This window comes from Oncorhynchus kisutch, linkage group LG12, assembly GCF_002021735.2.
Source record: "Oncorhynchus kisutch isolate 150728-3 linkage group LG12, Okis_V2, whole genome shotgun sequence".
Taxonomy (NCBI): Eukaryota; Metazoa; Chordata; class Actinopteri; order Salmoniformes; family Salmonidae; genus Oncorhynchus; species Oncorhynchus kisutch.
Window position 1 is genome coordinate 29,894,480 of NC_034185.2, and position 21,192 is coordinate 29,915,671.

At 41.7% G+C, this 21,192-nt stretch overlaps 1 protein-coding gene across 1 annotated transcript; it reads right to left on the reverse strand.

The window, feature by feature from the left end:
* Window positions 1-3,451: 3,451 nt before the first annotated feature.
* Window positions 3,452-20,617, reverse strand: LOC109900851 (zinc finger protein 436). The gene is made up of 3 exons (XM_020496703.2): window positions 20,290-20,617; window positions 9,031-9,894; window positions 3,452-8,480 (listed from the first exon to the last, which is right to left on the reverse strand). The coding sequence occupies exons 2-3, from the start codon at window positions 9,257-9,259 to the stop codon at window positions 7,597-7,599; spliced, it is 1,113 nt and encodes a 370-aa protein (XP_020352292.1). The 5' UTR covers window positions 9,260-9,894; window positions 20,290-20,617; the 3' UTR covers window positions 3,452-7,596.
* Window positions 20,618-21,192: the final 575 nt, after the last annotated feature.

The following is a 21,192-nucleotide window of genomic DNA, read 5'->3' on the forward strand; positions in this document are numbered from 1 at the left end:
TTACAGGAAAATAACTTAAATGCTTCTAAATATGAGTTTCACCGGATTATCTCAGCTCTCGTTCCATGATGGTTAGGCCTATATAGCCTACATGTATGGAGTTTTAACGCACATCCTAAATAATCAAATGCGCTGTAATACCCTACATACTGTAGGTGTGACGTTGCACAGTTTGTATTCACTGTTTTGACAAATTTGATATTTTAACAAAGCTCTGGTGATTTAAGATTTATTGGTGATTAAGATTTATTTGAAAGCGGTCTCATAAGCCAAACACTTCATCGATAGCCTTGACCACTTGGCGAATGCATTGGGTATGACATAAAAAACAGCCTTAATTGAGAGGGGAGACTGCTTGGTTTTTAATCAAATGAAACAAAATTGGGGGGAAAAACACTTGTTTTGTATGATTCAAAATTCAAGGTTTAAGGCACAAAAAGCACACAAAAAAAGGCTGGCTGCGCTTCCGCTGTCAAAATCCATTCCATAACCAACCGTGTTACCACTAAGACCAGCATTCAGTTGCTCTTAAATATCCCCATCAGGCGCATAATGGAAATTGGCACTTTGGCGCGCTTTTAAGGACACACTTCAGATATTACCGCCTCTCCCACCTCAGCGCAAGCGAGCTCATATAATACAGTCAAATTACCAATCTTGGCTTTAGGGTTTGAAAATACACTGAACAAAAATATAAACGTAAAGTGTTGGTCCCATGTTTCACGAGATGAAATAAATGATCACAGAAATGTTCCATATGCATACACATTTGTTTACATCCCTGTCAGTGAGCATTTCTCCTTTCTCATACTAAGAAGCTGATTAAACAGCATGACCATTGCACAGGTGCTCCATGTGCTGGGAACAATAAAAGGCCACTCTAAATGTGCCGTTTTGTCACACAACACAACGCCACACATTTCCCAAGTTGTGAGAGAGCGTGTAATTGGCATTTCTGACTGCTGAAATGTCCACCAGAGCTGTTTCGAGAATTGAATGTTAATTTCTCTACCATCATGCCGCTTCAATGTAGTTTAGAACATTTGGCAGTACGTCCAACTGGCCTCAAAACTGCAGACCGCATGTAACCACACCAGGTCAGGAGCGCCACATTCAGCTTCTTCATCTGCGTGATTGTCTGAGACCAGCCATCCATACAGCTGATGAAACTGTGGATTTGTACAACCGAATAATTTCTGCACAAACTGTCAGAAACTGTCTCAGGGAAACTCATCTCCGTGCTTGTCGTCCTCACCAGGGTCTTGATCTGACTTCAGTGGGCAAATGCTGGCCACTGGCTCGCTGAAAAGTGCACTTCACGGATTAATCCCGGTTTAAACTGTGAACGGCAGATAATAGACATCATGTACAGTTGAAGTCAGAAGTGTACATACACCTTATCCAAATACATTTAAACTCATTTTTTCACAATTCCTGACATTTAATCCTAGTAAAAATTCAGTGTTTCAGGTCAATTAGGATCATCACTTTATTTTAAGAATGTGAAATGTCAGAATAATAGTTGAGATAATCATTTTTTTCAGCTTTTATTTCTTTCATCACGTTCTCAGTGGGTCAGAAGTTTAAATAGACGCAATTAGTATTTAAATGGTTTAACTTGGGTCAAATGTTTCAGGTAGCCCTCCACAAACTTCCCACAATAAGTTGGGTGAATTTTGGCCCATTCCTCCTGACAGAGCTGGTGTAACTGAGTCAGCGTTGTAGGCCTCCTTGCTTGCACAAGCATTTCAGTTCTGCCCATACATTTTCTATAGGGTTGAGGTCAGGGCTTTGATGGCCACTCCAGCACCTTGACTTTGTTGTCCGTAAGTCATTTTTCCACAACTTTGAAAGTATGCTTGGGGTCATTGTCCATTTGGAAGACCCATTTGCTGCCAAACTTTAACTTTCTGACTGATGTCTTGAGATATTGCTTCAATATATCCACATAGCTTCATGAGAATGAAAAATTATCTATTTTGTGAAGTGCACCAGTTCCTCCTGCAGCAAAGCACCCCCACAACATGATGCCGTCACCCCGTGCTTCACGGTTGGGATGGTGGACTCGAATTTGGGATGCTCTGGATCGACGTGTACAACAGCGTGTTCCAGTTCTGCCAATATAATGCAACTTTGCACAGCTATTGAAGAGGAGTGGGACAACATTCTACTGGCCACAATCAACTGTTTGATCTATGCAAAGGAGATGTTCCGCGCTGCATGAGGCAAATGGTGGGAACAAGGGAGAGCTAGTTTTTTAAAAGTTTGTTGATCTGAAAGTACAGTATATTGGAAAATTTCTTAGTGGCTAGCTAACTTTTTAGTTTGGATCCCATGATGTATTTGGCATCAGCTGATGGGACTGCTAGTCTCTGTCCAGTGATCCTGCTGTCCGAGGCCAGGTCTGAATAGCTATTTGGCGTAGCAGCTAGCCTATCAAGCTAGCTGGGTTTTCTTGAAGGTTTGAAACCAGCACGCGACGCGGTTAGCCATTGTAGCTGGGACTCCCTTTGACCTGCCCTGTCTGGAACTGTGAGGAGTAACAGCGTAACATATGTTGCTAGCAACCATGACAAAAGCCGGTGGGAGTACCGTTGAGGACAGTGATGTCTCTCACACGTAATGAACAAAAAGAGTTCTACAAGAAGTTGTTACAACAACAAGAAAATAGCTTCAAGTGTTTTGTCCAAATACTGGTGGATTCAACTAATACAAGAATGGAAGACCTGACCAGATAGGTCCAGGACCTGAAGAACAGTTTGCAGTTCGGGGAGTTGAAACAGGAGGAAAGCAAGATGGCAGCAATCTGTAAGTCATTGGGAGAGGACATCAGTTCTTTGTGTGAATCCATGATAACAATGATGGAGAAATCAGATTATCTCGAGGGACAATCCAGGCGGAACAACATGGTTGTGGACTGAGTTGCAGAATCTCCACAAGATACCTGGGCGGAGTCTGAGGACAAAGTGAGGGAAATGATCTCTGAGAAACTGAAGATAGACCACAGGAAGATTGAGGTGGAGCACGCCCACAGGACTGGAAAACTCACCACCCAGGTGACAGGCCCAGACTGATAGTGGTCACATTCCTGAGGTTAAAGAACAAGGTAGCTGTTATGGAAAGATCCAAGAACCTGAGAGGATATCTTCCTCAACAAGGACAGTCCTGAAGCTGTGCGCCAGAAGAGGAAGTAACTTATCCCAATCATGTAAGCTACCAGAGTGTGTGGGGACATTGCTTACATCCGCTATGACAGGCTCATTGTCCACCTTCCCTCCCAGAAGCCTGGAAGGGATGAGAGCCAAACCTATGGGTTCGTAGCTTCAACCCCGCAGCACACACACACACCAATTTATTAATGGACTGCTGAATGTTTTTTTTATTTTTTATCTTGCTTTGTTTGCTCTTTTTAGTATTATGTCGATTTCTAATAAGCTACCCAGGAAAGTGCTGAAAATAGCCAATTTTAATATATGTAGCCTTAGAAATCAGATAACATTCATCTATTAGCCACTTCTAATACTCAGATAATTAATTTGATGATACAGCAGTAGCAATACAAGGATATAACATCTATAGAAGAGACAGAAATGCTTATGGGGAGGTGTTGCTGTATATATTCCGAGCCATATCCCTGTAATGCTTGGAGAAGATCTTATGTCAAGCGTTATTGAAGTGTTGTGGTTGCAGGTTCACTTGGCACATTTAAAGCATTTTCTTTTGGGATGTTGCTATAGACCACCAAGTGCTAACAGTCAGTATCTAAATAATCTGTGTAAAATGCTTGATAGCGTATGTGATGTAAACAGAGGTCTACTTCCTGGGACCTGAATATTGGCTGGTTTTCATCAAGCTGTCCACTCAAGAGGAAGCTTCTCACTGTAACCAGTGCCTGTAATCTGGTTCAGGTTATTAAGCAACCTACCAGGGTGTTCAATTCCATCTTTCATAGAATTTGATGCCTTATTCGTCACAAAATCATGTGATGTTGCCAATTATTTTAATGATTACTTCTTTGGTAAAGTGGGCAACAACAGTGAGCCATCGTATTTCATGCATAAAAAAAACATAATGAAAGAAAAGCATTGCAAGTTTGGAAAATGTTTCAAACTTATCATTATCGATCAACAATGACAAACCTCCTGGCATTGACAACTTAGATGGAAATCAACTGAGGATGGTAGCTGACTCTACAGCCACTCCTATCTGTCATATCTTTAATCTGAGCCTTCCCTCAGGCCTGGAGGGAAGCCAAAGTCATTCCGCTATCCAAGAGTAGTAAAGCTGCCTTTACTGGTTCTAACAGCTGACCTATAAGCTTGCTGCCAGCTCTTAGCAAACTGTTGGAAAAAATTGTGTTTGACCAAATACAATGCTATTTCTCTGTAAACAAATTAACAACAGACTTTTATGAGAAGGGCACTCAATATGTACTGCACTGACACAAATGACTAATGATTGGTTGAAAGAATTTTATAATAAAGATTGTGGGAGCTGTACTATTAGATTTCAGTGCAGCCTTTGATATTATTGACCATAACCTGTTGTTGAAAAAACCTGTTGTTGAAAAGGGTTTTCTCTAATGTCAAACATGTAAAGTATGGTGTACCGCAGGGCAGCTCTGTAGGCCCTCTACTCTTTTCTATTTTTACCAATGACCTGCCACTGGCATTAAACAAAGTATGTGTGTTCATTTATACTGATGATTCAACCATATACGCATCAGCAACCACAGCTGATGAAGTCACTGAAACCCTTAAAGAGTTGCAGTCTGTTTTGGAATGGGTGGCCAGTAATAAACTGGTCCTGAACATCTCTAAAACTAAAAGCATTGTATTTGGTACAAATCATTCCCTAAGTTTTCAACCTTAGCTGAATAAGGTAATGAATGGTGGTGGTCAACAAGTTGAGGAAACTAAATTACTTGGCATTACCTTAGATTGTAAACTGTCATGGTCAAAACATAGATTTGATGGTTGTAAAGATGGGGAAAGGTCTGTCCGTAATAAAGATATTCTCTGCTTTTTTGACACCACACTCCAAAAAGAAAGTTCTGCAGGCTCTAGTTTTGTCTTATCTTGATTATTGTCCAGTTGTGTGGTCGAGTGCTGCAAGGAAAGACCTAGTTAAACTGCAGCTGGCCCAGAACAGAGCGGCACATTTTGCTCTTCATTGTAATCAGAGGGCTGATATAAATACTATGCATGCCAATCTCTCTTGGCTAAGATTTGAGAGACTGACTGCATCACTTCTTATTTTTTTATAAGAAACATTGTGTTGAAAACCCCAAATTGTTTGCATAGTCAACTTACAAACAGCTCTGACACACACACTTACCCCACTAGGCATGCCACCAGGGGTCTTTTCACAGTCCTCAAATACAGAACAAATTCAAGAAAGCGTACAGTATTATAGAGACATTATTGCATGGAACGCCATTCCATCTTGTATTGCTCAAATAAACAACAAAACTGGTTTAAAAAAACAGAAAAAAATAAAATAAAGCAAGACCTCACAGCACAACGCCTCTCCCCTATTTGACCTAGATAGTTTGTGTGTATGTATTGATATGTAGGCTACATGTGCCTTTAAAAATAAAATGTATGTAGTTCTGTCATTGTCTATTGATGTTCTGTATTATGTCATGTTTCATGTGGATCCCAGGAAGAGTAGCTGCTGCTTTTGCAACAGCTAATGGGGATCCTAATAAAATACCAAATACACCACATGCTGACTGGTTTTCTGATCTACGCCCCTACCTTCTATTCCCAGTCATATGAAATACATTGATTACGGCCTAATTTATTTATTTCAATTGACTGATTTCCTTATAGGAACTGTGACTCAGTAAAATCTTTATATAATTTATATTTATGTTCAGTGTAGAAGAGCACTGGCTTTAACAGGTTGAAATTGCAAATGAGCATGCGTTTGACAATTGCGCTGGTTTAAGGTCAGCTGAAAATAGAGCCTTAATACTTTCCTACAACTTCCAATCTCCTTTCTTCCCCCCTTTTATCATTTTCAATAAATAACTTTTCAAGCATGTTTTTAATGAATAGAATCAATAAGAGAACCTGATCAGTAACATCTGTGCTGATTACACTGATATATTTATTCATTTGTGCGATAATGCCTAACTTGTATCTTGGACAAAGTTGCTTGCAGTTCTGATCCATCTGTTGAGGTGATTACATTTTACAATAACAATGTTGACAGGAATTTGCTTGGTTTTACACAGCTGGAAAAATAATATATACAACCACATTAGTAAGATCATATGAATAAAATACAGTATAGCATCATCAATAAGCAATTACATGCAGTGAGCATTGAACTTCAGTCTGCTTACTTAGTGCAGTCCAATATTAGAAAAGTGGGATTAGTGAAAGGGTACACACCCAATTTAGTTTCTCCCCCAAGTTGTCCACTTGTTCACTCCCCCCTCAAAGATTTAGTGCCATTGGATTGGTGTATGCACTGGCTTGAGGGAGTTCCCAACACATTCCCTATGTGCGTTTGTAACCAAGTGGCAGGTGGGAATTTACCACATACCACTGGGGAAAATCATAGATATATCTGTGCTATTGTAGCAACTGGGTGGCGCAGCGGTCGAAGGCACTGCATCTCAGTGCTAGAGGCGTCACTACAGACACCCTGGATCGAAACCAGGTTGTATCACAACTGGCTGTGATTGGGAGTCCCATAGGGCGGTGCACAATTGGCCCAGCGTCGTCCGGGTTTTGCCAGTGTAGGCCCTAAATAAGAATTTGTTCTTGACTGACAGCATGGGCAGTGCAAAATGTGATTTTCCTGTGTTTTATATTTTTTCTACACTATGAGGTTGGAATAATACTGTGAAATTGTGATTATGCCATTTTAGCATAAGAGCTGTTTGAAGACAGCCTAAAATATCTGCCTGCTTTGGTGGGATGGAGTTTTGGCCTGCCTGGTGACATCAACAGGTGGTAAATTAGTTAATAGACCAATAAGAAAGAGAGTTCCAAACCTCTACCAATAACAGCTAGTTTTCCCCACCTAGACAATCCTAGCAACATTCATTGCTTGAGAAATTGCTCTTTGCTAAGAAGTTATTTTTGTTTATAGACAGTAGGGTACTTAATTGCTAACCAGAAATAATATTTAGATAAAAACGTCTGCATTGGACCTTTCAATGCAACAACAAATTATTTATAAAAAGACATCTACTAATATGGTTTTTGAACACTAATTTGTTAACAAGCATGATAGCTGTACTGTTAGTTTATGGTTTTACCCAGCTTGTTGGATTTTAGCGCCAATTACTGGTTTAACTAAAGATCAGCTGGCGATAATCTGGTGGCCATCGATGGTTGCAAATTGGCTTAAAGTTTTTAAGTGCCGTTTCCATTGAATTCAAGGTTGCTCACCGTTCTGTGGTACTGAATGCAAACCAGTCCATTCCTTTTAAATCTGTAAGGAGTGTGCAAGTGAACATTTCAGAGAGAAAATTAAATTGGGACTAAGAGTTTTGTTTGAACATGACAAAGCATTTAAGGCATCTATAGTTTCAAATGTAGGCTATCAATCCCAATCAGAGACAACCAGTTCAATAATTTACTTTCTGAAATGTGCTGTCATTGCGAGTGACGTTGACTCTTTGTGAGTCCTCTGATGTGCTTTTAACGAGGGGGCCGAGGAGTAACTTTTCCCACACTGGGAGCAGGGGTAAGGCTTTTCTAGTTCATGTGTGCCCTGGTGTTGAGTTAATTGTCCCTTTTGGGTGAAACTCTTCCCGCATTGAGAGCATTGGTACGGTTTCTCTCCAGTGTGCATGAGCTGGTGCCTCTTCAGTGCCACCGAAAGAGAGAAATTCTTCCCGCAGAGCAAGCACTGGTACGGTTTCTCCCCGGTGTGTGTGCGCTGGTGTTTCTTTAAAGTCCCCTGGAGGGAGAAACTCCTCCCACAGTCAGAGCAAGTGTAAGGTTTCTCCCCCGTGTGTACGGTCTGATGACGTGTCAAGTGGTGTATATGAGTGAAACTTTTCTCACAGTTGGTGCACTGGAAAGGCTTTTCATTGCTGTGCGTGCTCTGGTGTCTTTTTAGGTTGGTAGATGAAGAGAAACTCTTCCCGCAGTCAGAGCACAAGAAAGGCCTCTCACCAGAGTGTGTGAGCTGGTGTTTCTTCAAATTGATTCTCTGAGAGAAACTCTTCCCGCACTCACCGCAACTGAACGGTTTCTCCTGCGTGTGCGTGCGCTGGTGGCTGTTGAAGTGTCCCAATTGTATGAAGCGTTTCCCACATTTGGAGCAGTGGTAAGGTCTCTCTCCACTGTGCGTCCGCATGTGCTGCTTCAGGTTTCCGGACTCTGAGAATGTTTTGCCACACTGGGAACAGCAGTGAGGTTTCTCCACAGGAGCTCGCCAGTCGAGTTCCTGTATCGAACTTTTTCCACTCTTCGAGCCCCATTTAGTCTCGGTGCTGGGGCTAGGCCTCTCTGCTGTGAGGATGAGAATCATTTTGTAAACAAGTAAAAAATGTAGCATCAGCATAAAATAATAAATAAAATAACATATTTGCTAGAAGGCGTTATAACAACCGGTGTCAGCTCCCTACCACTTCTCCCTTTTCCAGTTAGCATTTTTAGCAGCTGAAGCAAGTACAGAATTTTTCTAGCAATAAAGTTACTTTTTTCAAATCTAATACAGACACCTTCTTCAGAAAGGGATGCTGGCCATAATAGGAGTTGGATAGGAGTGTTTGGCATTGACAAATGTTCTGAATTAAATTTAATGGAGCTCTATGGCAATACTGATTCAACAAAATCATATCAATATAAGGGAACTAAATACAAAAAAAAGTCTGCTTTGGGGAATCAACAGCCAAGTTGTGTTTAGAATCATGCTAAATTGCATTTTGAGTGGAACATCCCCTTAAGAACTCAAATGAAGAACGTCATAATGACTTTTTAAACAACACTTCCAGTCCTACTGAAGAGTTGAAATGTCGTTTTTCAAGCCATCGCTTAGGACTACTTGTGCAATTCTTACCTCCACCCTCCTCAATTTTCACTGTGATAACCTCGTCCTCTTCTTCTTTCACTGTTGAAACCTCTTCCTCTTCTTTTTTAAATGTGAAAGTCAACACCTCTTCCTTCACTGTGAAAGCTTCCTCCTCCTTCATTGTGAAATCCTCCACCTGCACCTCTTCCTCCTCCTCTTTGACGTAAACATTCAGCCCCAGTGTCCCACTGCAATCATCCATCTTCTCTGAAGCCATACTAAAACCCTGCAGGGCTTATGCCTGTACAGCTGGGCTCAATACCTGGAGGGCTGCCGCAGTGTCTGCTGGGTCATGTTCAGTAGGCACGCAATGGAAGACAGTGACCCGAAACGGAGTGAAATGTTGTTTAATAAGCTTGTTTGTGTTTCCTATTTTAAAATGTTTTTCTACAGTATGCGCTAATGAACATGATTCAGGTATTCCTTTTTCCCTTTTAGTCAGTGTCTAATTTAGAACAGGGCCCTGTTCAGCTGCAACATTACCGTATGCTCAGATAGAAAACATGTATTCTGCATAAAACATTTCTGTCATCTAGAAATGGGAATAGTCTAGAACCTATTCATTCCATTTCTATCTGTAAAGTTCAGGATGTTGCACATTAACTAATATAGTACATCACTGGTGTACGTTGGCCTCAAATCAATAACATTGGCTGATCAGTTAAGTACAATGGAGAAAGGAAAACCCACAGACACTGCAGCTGCCATCAAGGACTGGTGTGACACCCGTGCAGGGCAGCCTACTCTGTCCATTGTTGTTCCAGTCTGGACGTTTCGGCAATGCATCAGACCACTATATAGGTTGCACCAGCAATTAAAACTCCCCCTGATGCACTGGACAGTGGACACCACCTAGGCAGAAGACATAACAGTTGGCATTGTTTATCAGAGTGTAAGCAAAGCAAGACATTTCAAGATATTGGACACTGTTCTGGCCGTCACTATTTACCACAGCCACAAATGGCTAAACCCCACCTATTTCTACAATTAATATTCAATTGATTTGAAACCTAACCCTAAATTTAGGTGCCAAGCTTATGGTCTCTGATTCAGTGGGATTGGGTTAAATGCAGAAGACACATTTTGGTTGAATGCATTCAGTTGTGCAACTGACTAGGTATCCCCTTTCCTTTAACCACACTGCTAAATCAAATTTAAAAAACACACTGCTAACCTTGACTAACCCTAACCTTAAATGAAGACCAAAAAGGTGAAAAAATGTTAGGAACTTTTACAATATAGTGGCTGTGGTAACTAGTTACAACCCTTTGTTCCCCCTAGTTTAACTTCCAGGCGTGACAAAGCTCACAAGCTAGGCTACATTATCAAGCACTGTTGCAATAACATCAATGTTTTGTTTCACCCTTTCCCTTTTTCCTGTGTTAAAGTTCCCCAGTTTTCACCCCATACAGTAGGTGGTGGCATGTACCTAAAACCTTTGTTTGTGGACCACCATAATAGAGCCCCACAGTGGAGTTGTCATAATACCCACAAAACCTAGCGGTCAAAACAGGGATGGTTCCAATCGTTTTTCTACCATTCATTTTTTCCATAGGGGATTTTAGAAACACTTCAAATAAGGACTGTTTAGTGTAGGCATACTCTGGCATGACGTTTTGATAACCATGTAAATCTCTCTCAGACAAGGTACTTTTTATCAATATATTCAGCTCTATTTACTCCAAATTTGAAACTGCTACTTAGCATCAAAGTAGACATCATGCAAGACTACAAATCCCTGCAAGCTTCTGTAAGTCATCTCTGACAACTTTGTTAACAGGTAGTGTCAATTTAAAACTTACGTAAGACAGTTCACAGAATTGTCAATTCATAGAAATGTAGCTAATCTATTCATTACTACATTTAGCTAACATTAGATAGTTAATCCAGAGATTCTTACCTTTGTCCTGATTCGGCAGTCTTATCTAGATCCTCATGCCATTTGAAGTTGTTTATGACAGCTACATTAGCAGCTAAATATAATTTCCTTTTTGGGTGTTAAATACAGCCGAATATGTTAATGAAAGTCAACTGTGTAAATCTCTCTAGGACAAGGTATCTAAACGTCACGCCAGAGTAAGCCTACATGGAACACAGCCCTTATTTTAAGTGTTTCTAAAAACCACTATGGGGAAAAATGAATGGCGGTAACTATTGGAAACCATGTTTTACGGCTAGGTTTTATGGGTATTATGACTCATACTGTGGTACTCTATACTATAGAAGACAGTGATTCTAAGGACTAGAACACAGAAGTTGAAACAATGTCGGACGGAATGGAAGACCTAGTTATCCATTTTATTTTTAACAGAAAAGTAGTTTGATTTAGTTTTGTTTATTTATTTAGGTAGTTTGTATGAATACATGAATCCACATTGGTTCAGTTTTTTGGGAATCCTGCTTCCATCCCGGACAGTAGGTGCAGGCATGCACACTAAAGTGTGAACGCTAATATACCATAACAGAAGAAGCAGCTAGCTAGCTACAACGAGAGGATGAGAAGGATAAAAGGTTTCCGGAGTGGAGGAATATGGTCATATTCAAAATACAAGAACCATTTGCTATTACAGCAGATGAAGGAGCGGAAAGAGCGTGGAGAAGGAAAGGAGCCGAGTGTAGAGGGAAGCGGTGTGGTGAGAAAGATTGGCGTCAAAGTACAAAAAGGGGGGGGGGGGGGGAAACATGCTTTCGGTAGCTTAGAAAACAAACCTGATGAGGGTGAGGAGGAATTACCTGCGGTGGCATATACTGGGAAGACCGCCGAGTTCAAGCCTCATCAGGATAATGACTAGGATGATTCTGATGCTGGCTCAGTGGGAGTGAGATTTTTTGAGAGAATGGATCCTTGCCTTCTGGCTGATCCATGGGGTGTCAGGGTGGGTGGAGAAGAGGTTGGGGAATGTTGAAATCGGTGAAAGTATCTCGAAGTAGACTTGTGATTATTATTATTTTTGTTATTATATTTTTTTCTACCCCTTTTTCGTGGTACCAATTGGTAGTTACAGTCTTGTCTCATCGCTGCAACTCCCGTACGGACTCGGGAGAGGTGAATGTCGAGAGCCATGCGTCCTCCGAAAAACAACCCAACCAGGCCACACAGCTTGTTGAAACAATGCATACTTAAACCGGAAGCCAGCCGCACCAATGTGTTGGAGGTAACACAGTACACCTGGCGACCGTGTCAGCGTGCACTGCGCCAGGCCAGCCATAGGAGTTACTTGTGCGTGATGGGACAAGGACATGCCTGCTGGCCAAACCACCCTTGAACCCAGATGACGCTGGGCCAATTGTGCACCACCCCATGACTCAAACCCAGAATCTCGTGTCATAGCTAGCGATGCAGTGCCTTAGACCACTGCGCCACTCGGGAGGCCGACTTGTGATTATTTTTTGTGTGTCTTCCATCCAGAGGGAGCGGGCGCTCCACACCACGTGCCTCGGAACAAGACCGGTGACATGCTTTGCTCTCCGGAACAGGGCGGCATTGAAAGAAATGATAACTAGAGTGGCGTTAAGTGTTGAGGAGGACCAGCTGACGATTGTACTGATAAGTAGGACACGTGACATCCCGACAACTTTGAGAAAGAAATACAATATCGAAGGTGCCTTGAGATGACTATGCATATTCATGACGAGGCCAGTAGCATAGCATCTTTCCATTGAACACAGGCGGTTGATGTCAACACCCCTCATCGAATATTCAAAAAAAGTATTAAAATAACTAAATGTATCCACCAATCCAAAGAGGAAGAGGCGGGAGCTTGACAGCCCACCATTCCGCTTTGTGGACAACAAATCCAATTGTTAGAGTGGAGACATACAGTACCAGTCAAAAGTTTGGACACACGTACTCATTCTTTATTTCTACTATTTTCTACATCGTAGAATAGTGAAGACATCAAAATTATGAAATAACACATATGCAATCATGTAGTAACCAAAACAAAACAAAAAGTGTTAAACAAATCCAAATATATATTTGATAAATTTACATTCTTCAAAGTTGCCACCCTTGATGACAGCTTTGCACATTCTTGGCATTCTCTCAACCAGATTCACCAGGATTACATTTCGAACAGTCTTGAAGGAGTTCCCACATATGCTGAGCACTTGGCTGCTTTTCCTTCACTCTGTGGTCCAACTCATCTCAAACCATCTCAATTGGGTTGAGGTCAGGTGATTGTCATCTGATGCAGCACTCCATCACTCTCCTTCTTGGTCAAATAGCCCTTACACAGCCTGGAGGTGTGTTGGGTCATTGTCCTGTTGAAAAACAAATGATAGTCCTACTAAGCAAAAACCATATGGGATGGCGTATCGCTGCAGAATGATGTGGAAGTCATGCTGGTTTTGTGTGCCTTGAATTCTAAATAGAATCGCTGACAGTGTCACCAGCAAACCACCCCCCCCCAGCTCCTCCATGCTTCATGGTGGGAACCACACGTACAGTGGGGCAAAAAGTATTTAGTCAGCCACCAATTGTGCAAGTTCTCCCACTTAAAATGATGAGAGAGGCCTGTAATTTTCATCATAGGTACACTTCAACTATGACAGACAAAATGAAGAGAAAAAAAAATCCAGAAAATCACAATGTAGGATTTTTTATGAATTTATTTGCAAATTATGGTGGAAAATAAAGTATTTGGTCAATAACAAAAGTTTCTCAAGTCAAATGTTTTCTGTAAGTCTTCACAAGGTTTTCACACACTGTTGCTGTTATTTTGGCCCATTCCTCCATGCAGATCTCCTCCAGAGCAGTGATGTTTTGGGGCTGTTGCTGGGCAACATGGACTTTCAACTCCCTCCAAAGATTTTCTATGGGGTTGAGATCTGGAAACTGGCTAGGCCACTCCAGGACCTTGAAATGCTTCTTACGAAGCCATTCCTTCATTGCCCGGAAGGTGTGTTTGGGATCATTGTCATGCTGAAAATACCCAGCCACGTTTCATCTTCAATGCCCTTGCTGATGGAAGGAGGTTTTCACTCAAAATCTCACGATACATGGCCCCATTCATTCTTTCCTTTACACGGATCAGTCGTCCTGGTCCCTTTGCAGAAAAACAGCCCCAAAGCATGATGTTTCCACCCCCATGCTTCACAGTAGGTATGGTGTTCTTTGGATGCAACTCAGCATTCTTTTTACCAAAAAGTTATATTTTGGTTTCATCTGACCATATGACATTCTCCCAATCTTCTGGATCATCCAAATGCTCTCTAGCAAACTTCAGACGGGCCTGGACATGTACTGGCTTAAGCAGGGGGACACGTCTGGCACTGCAGGATTTGAGTCCCTGGTGGCGTAGTGTGTTACTGATGGTAGGCTTTGTTACTTTGGTCCCAGCTGTCTGCAGGTCATTCACTAGGTCCCCCCGTGTGATTCTGGGATTTTGCTCACCGTTCTTGTGATCATTTTGACCCCACGGGGTGAGATCTTGCGTGGAGCCCCAGATCGAGGGAGATTATCAGTGGTCGTGTATGTCTTCCATTTCCTAATAATTGCTCCCACAGTTGATTTCTTCAAACCAAGCGACTTACCTATTGCAGATTCAGTCTTCCCGGCCTGGTGCAGGTCTACAATTTTGTTTCTGGTGTCCTTTGACAGCTCTTTGGTCTTGGCCATAGTGGAGTTTGGAGTGTGACTGTTTGAGGTTGTGGACAGGTGTCTTTTATACTGATAACAAGTTCAAACAGGTGCCATTAATACAGGTAACAAGTGGAGGACAGAGGAGCCTCTTAAAGAAGAAGTTACAGGTCTGTGAGAGCCAGAAATCTTGCTTGTTTGTAGGTGACCAAATACTTATTTTCCACCATAATTTGCAAACTAATTAATTAAAAATCCTACAATGTGATTTTCTGGATTTTTTTTCTCATTTTGTCTGTCATAGTTGAAGTGTACCTATGATGAAGATTACAGGCCTCTCATGTTTTTAAGTGGGAGAACTTGCACAATTGGTGGCTGACTAAATACTTTTTAGTATATAAAAATATATACTTGTGTATTGATTTTAAGAAAGGCATTGGTGTTTATGGTTAGGTACAGTCGTACAACGATTCTGCTTTTTTCGCAAATGCGCTTTTGTTAAATCATCCCCGTGTTGCATCGATTAAATGCAAGGCAGGACACGCTAGATAAACTAGTAATATCATCAACCATGTGTAGTTAACTAGTGATTATGATTGATTGATTGTTTTTTATAAGATAAGCTTAATGCTAGCTAGAAACTTACCTTGGCTTCTACTGCATTCGCGTAACAGGCAGGCTCCTCGTGGAGTGCAATGAGAGGCAGGTGGTTAGAGCGTTGGACTAGTTAACTGTAAGGTTGCAAGATTGAATCCCCAGGGTTGACAAGGTAAAAATCTGTCGTTCTGCCCCTGAACAAGGCAGTTAACCCACCCGTTCCTAGGCCGTCATTGAAAATAAGAATGTGTTCTTAATTGACTTGCCTAGTTAAATAAAGGAGTATAAAAATAAATAGGCAAAATCAGTGTCCAAAAATACCGATTTCCAATTGTTAAGAAAACATGAAATCGGCCCTAATTAATCGGCCATTCCGATTAATCGGTCGACCTCTAGTCCAAAGGACAGATTTCCACAAGTCTAAAGTCCATTGCTTGTGTTTCTTGGCCCAAGCAAGTCTCTTCTTATTATTGGTGGCCTTTGGTAGTGGTTTCTTTGCAGCAATACGACCAGGAAGGCCTGATTCATGCAGTTTCCTCTGAGACGTGTCTGTTACTTGAACTCTGAAGCATTTATTTGGGCTACAATTTCTGAGGCTGGTAACTCTAATGAACTTGTCCTCTGCAGAAGAGGTAACTCTGGGTCTTCCTTTCCTGTGGCGGTCCTCATGAGAACCAGTTTCATCATAGCCCTTGATGGTTTTTGCAACTACACTAGAAGAAACTTTCAACGTTCTTGACATTTTCCGGGTTGACTGACCTTTATGTCTTAAAGTAATGATAACTGTTGTTTCTTTGCTTATTTGATCTGTTCTTGCAAAAATATGGACATGGTCTTTTATCAAATAAGGTTATCTTCTGTACACCGTCCCTACCGTGTCACAATACAACTGATTGGCTCAAACGCATTTAGAAGGGAAGAAATTCCACAAATTACAAGGCACAACTGTTAATTGAGATGTATTCCAGGTGAATACCTAATGAAGCTGGTTGAGAGAATGCCAAGAGTGTGCAAAGCTGTCAAGGCAATAAGGTGGCTACTTTGAAGAATCTCAAATATAAATATATTTTGATTTGATTGACACTTTTTTGGTTACTACATGATCCCAGTGTTTTTTCATAGTGTTGAGGTCTTCACTATTCCTCTACAATGTAGAAAATAGTAAAAATAAATAAAAACCCTTGAATGAGTAGGTGTGTCCAAACTTTTGACTGGTACTGTAGGTATCTCATCATTACATCCAAATCGCTGATGAGCTTGAATTTGGCAGGTCGTGTAATGGTGGAAGGGGATGCAATGTTTTGATTCTGTTGGCGCGAGTTAAGTTGGTAAGAATAACTGAACGATGTTAATAAATAAGAATGAAGCTAAAAGAGCTGAAGTTAGAATTGAATTGCAATTTCTGGTTGGAGTACGTTTCATGAATAAGGATTTTTATTTGGGAGACCCGTTTGCAGTTACGAAGAGAGTGAAGGAAGAATTGTGAAAGGTGGAGTTGGTCAGATTGACCAGGAGCAGTATGTTGGTGTTTCATGTGTATCGAATAAGCAAAAGGAGAAAGCTCTGTGGCTCTATAAACTTTCAATGTACAAAGTGGAGAGTTATGATTTTTAGAGTAAGGCACCGAAGAAAGGTGTCATATCTGGTGTTTCACTGGATCGAAGCTTCATGGTTTAGGTACAACATGCCGGGAATAGTTGGGGCACGTTGATTAACACGTACTGTGAATGGAAAGGAGGAAAGGCATTCTGTACTGTATATGAAGTTGTATACGTACAAAAACCAATACAATATAATTTTTCAAGTAAGGCCATGTGTCAAGTATTTGCAGACGGAATTTCAGTTTGAGGATGCACGATGCTGCAATTGTGATGGGAATCATGTTCCAGAGAAGGAGGTCAAAGTAGTAAGGATCAAGGCTGTCGAGTAGGTCTATGCAGAGGCAGTGAAAATTGTTGAAGGAGAGCGTAGACGTGAAAGAGACGTGGAGAAGTCAGAGATAGCCAGACTTGTAAATGGGCTAGGGAACAGAAGTTGTGTTTATGAGAAACGCCATCAGTGTGTGCTTTGCAAGCAATGTAGAGGATGAAGGCGCGGCAAGAGCGAGGTGAACGGATAGACATGGTTATGGACAGTGAGGAAGGAGAGCCGAGTGTAGTGGGAAGATGTGTGTTGAGGAAGAATGGTGTCAGACACGATAAAGAAGAATCTGGACCAGTAGGAGTGGAATTTTGGGAGGAAGTGGATCCCTTGCCTTTTGGCAGATCCATTTGTGGTTTCATGGTGGGTGAGAAAGGATTTGGGTGAAGTTGAATCCGTGAAGGTAACCTGCAGTGGACTTGTGATATTTGTTTGTGTTTCTTCTGACTAGAGGGCGAAGGCACTCCGTCACACAACTTGGGTCTAGATCTGTTTCTTGCTTTGCTCTTAGGAACAGGGCACCATTGAAAGGAGTGATTTATGGGGTAGCGTCATGTGTGGAGGTGGTACAATTGAAGTTGAAAATTCTTGTTGTTTGTGATGCCCAGTTTGGTACGACGCAGACCCAGTGGGGAGCATGGTGAAACAGTCATTGTCAGTCCTTTTGAGTTGAGACTCTACCAGACAAAGTCATATTAGCATATATCAGTTATACTGTTAGAGCTTTTGTGACGAATCCACTGAGGTGTTTCAGGTGTAACGTTTATGGCCATCTTGCAGCAGTGTGTAGGAGGGAGATGTGGGAAGTGTGCTGGAAGGCATGGGACAGACGATTGTGTAGTTTAGGTGGATAAAGTTGCGTCAATTATAGGGGTGATCATGTTGCTGGGGATCGGAAGTGTCCGGTGCAAGACAGGAAGATTTATGTGGACAGAGTCAAAGTAGTGCAGAGGGTGTCGCATGCGGAGGTTGGATCAAGGGTGAGGGATCCTGAGAGGACCCCTGTGAGTAGATCTGTGCCTGTACAGAGGGATAGGGTAAGGAGTGAGTTATGCTTCAGTAAGCTTGGCTTCTTAGATGTCATAGCAATGGTTAGCAACTGTATCGCAGAAATGGAGCGTAAATCACAGAAAATATATGTGGTGGCAGCTGCAGAGAAGTATTTGGGTATTTGAGATTTGACTTCAGAAGTGTTACGGGGTGTGTTGAGGGGTGGTGTCCCGTCCTCCCAGGCTGTTGTCATGGGCAGGAGCAGATAGGGTCAAAGTAGTGGAATGGGGTAGTGGGTTTTTAATCAGCGTAGGTGGCAACTGCAGAGAAGTACCTAGGTGTATGAGATTTTACTGCAGAAGAGTTCATGTGGTAAACGTGGTATGTGGTAAATACACTACATGACCAAAAATAGGTGGACACCTGCTCGTCAAACATCTCATTCCAAAATCATGGGCATTAATATGGAGTTGGTCCCCCCCTTTGCTACTATAACAGCCTCTACTCTTCTGGGAAGGCGTTCCACTAGATGTTGGAACATTGCTGCGGGGACTTCCAATCAGCCACAAGACCATTAGTGAGGTCGGGCACTAATGTTGGGCAATTAGGCCTGGCTGAGGTCTGGGCTCTGTGAAGGCCAGTCAAGTTCTTCCACACCAATCTCGATAAACCATTTCTGTACGGACCTCGCTTTGTCGTTTTGAAACAGGAAGGGGCCTTCCCCAAACTGTTGCCACAAAGTTGGAAGCACAGAATCGTCTAGAATGTCATTGTATGCTGTACTATTAAGATTTCCCTTCACTAGAACTAAAGGGCCTAGCCCAAACAATGAAGAACAGCCCCAGACCATTATTCCTCCTCCACCAAACTTTACAGTTGTCACTATGCATTCAGGCCAGTAGTGTACTCTTGGCATCTGCCAAACCCAGATTTGCCCGTCGGACTGCCAGATAGTGAAGCGTGATTAATTTACTCCAGAGAAAGCATTTCCACTGCTCCAGAGTCAAATGGCTGCGAGCTTTACAACATTCCAGCTGATACTTGGCATGGCAAATGGCAGTTATTGAACAGTTATTGTGCTGACATTGCTTCCAGAGGCACTTTGGAACTCAGTAGTGAGTGCTACAACAGAGGACAGATTTTTATGCACCATGCGCTTCAACACTTGGTGATCCCGTTCAGTGCGCTTGTGTGGCCTACCACTTCGCGGCTGAGCCGTTGTTGCACCTAGACGTTTCCACTCCACAATAACAACAGTTACAGCTGAACGAGGCAGCTCTAGCAGGGCAGAAATTTGATGAACTGACTTGTTGGAAAGGTGGCAGCCTATGACGATGCCACGTTGAAAGTCACTGAGCTCTTCAGTAAGGCCATTCTACTGACAATGTTTGTCTATGGAGAGTGCATGGCTGTGTGCTCGATTTTATACACCTGTCAGCAACGGGTGTGGCTGAAATAGCCGAATCCACTAATTTGAAAGGGTGACCACATACTTTTGTATATATAGTGTAGGTGTTAAGATTAGTTGGTGGTGCATTTTTTCCTTCTCCTTTTAGGAACAGGAATAATGAAGAGATTTTCATGTAGGCAGGCCGTAACTGGCCTCACACTTCAGTACAGTAAGTAGGTGGCAGTGTATGCACTATGAAGATGGATACGATCCACCAACCCAATCCCAAAGAAGAAGAAAAAACAGCAAATATAATACTTGGCCTATGCAGTGGTAGTGGAGGGTAAAAACATTTTACTCACCTTTTTATTTTGCGCTACAGTTTACACACATTTTGCGGAAAAATACATTAAAAGTACAGCAAGTGTTACTGTTTCACCGCGACCGACAAATCAGAGTTTACCACCTATTAGTTATTTACCACTACACTACATCGGGCCTATATTGATTTCCAAAACGAATAAAACATCGATATGAAGCTAACAAATCCAACGTTAGCTAGTTAGTTAGCTAAATAACTCGTCTAGCAAGGACACAATCAGATAGTTTACTATCCAACTTAACCGCATTTACCATTGAGTTAGCTAGCAACAGTTCATGTTTCTAGCTAGCTAACGTTAGCAAGCTAGCCAAGTAACGTTAGCTAGCTTGCTAAATTGTTAACGTTACACAAGTAAAACTACTCACAAATGAAGGAAACGTTACTTACTTGAGCAAACAAACTTTGCATTCCAATCTACTACATGAACAGATAACTAAAAATGCTCAAATATCTACTGAATGGGTGTCGCTAATATTAAGAATAGTGAGGAGGAGCTCCGCGGAACCTTAGTGTCCGGAAGTAATTTAGCCATTCATTGTTGTCATTGCGATTTGTGCAGTTGCTATTTTCTCGAGTTTTCTCGTGCCAATTAAATCGTTGCATTCCTGGATTACGCATTATATGAATAAAGGCCGATTTAATTAACAAATAAGAGAGTCAGTTGAAAAAAGGTTAAGGATACATGACTGTGTACATATATGGTTGTGTTGGCAAAATCCCTAAATATGCCATCGAGCCAAGCGGGGAGAGGCTGCCCGTTGTCCCAGTTACAAGACGAGTCAGATAAATTCAGCCAGTGCTTAGGTGCCAGAACAAAAAGTGTGCACGCACGAGAGAAAAGTAATCAACTCAACAACAAAGCATTGTATGCATGTCATCGCATTTGAGCCTGTGTAGACTTTGTGATTTTAACAGAAGTACCGTGAATTTTGGTTAGTCTTGTTCATCCAAAACACATTTTGTTTTGGGGGATATTTTACTAATCCCGTACAGTAGGTGGCGGCAATACACCGAGTGTAGTCTGCCAATAAACCTAAAAAAATATATAAGAATAAATAGCTCATTGTACGTGCATATTGCAGTAGGGCGTAACAGAAGTTGTACACATGGGGAAACCTTTTTAGTAGCCTTCGGTCAGGGAGAAATATGGCCTATATTATACAATGATGCTTCATTTTACATGACTGGAGACTTTGGCAGAATATTTAATATTGCACAAATGATTGAAATAACAGGCTACTCTGACACTGACAAACTGAGAATCTGAGACCTCGTCTTGAATGTCGTCAG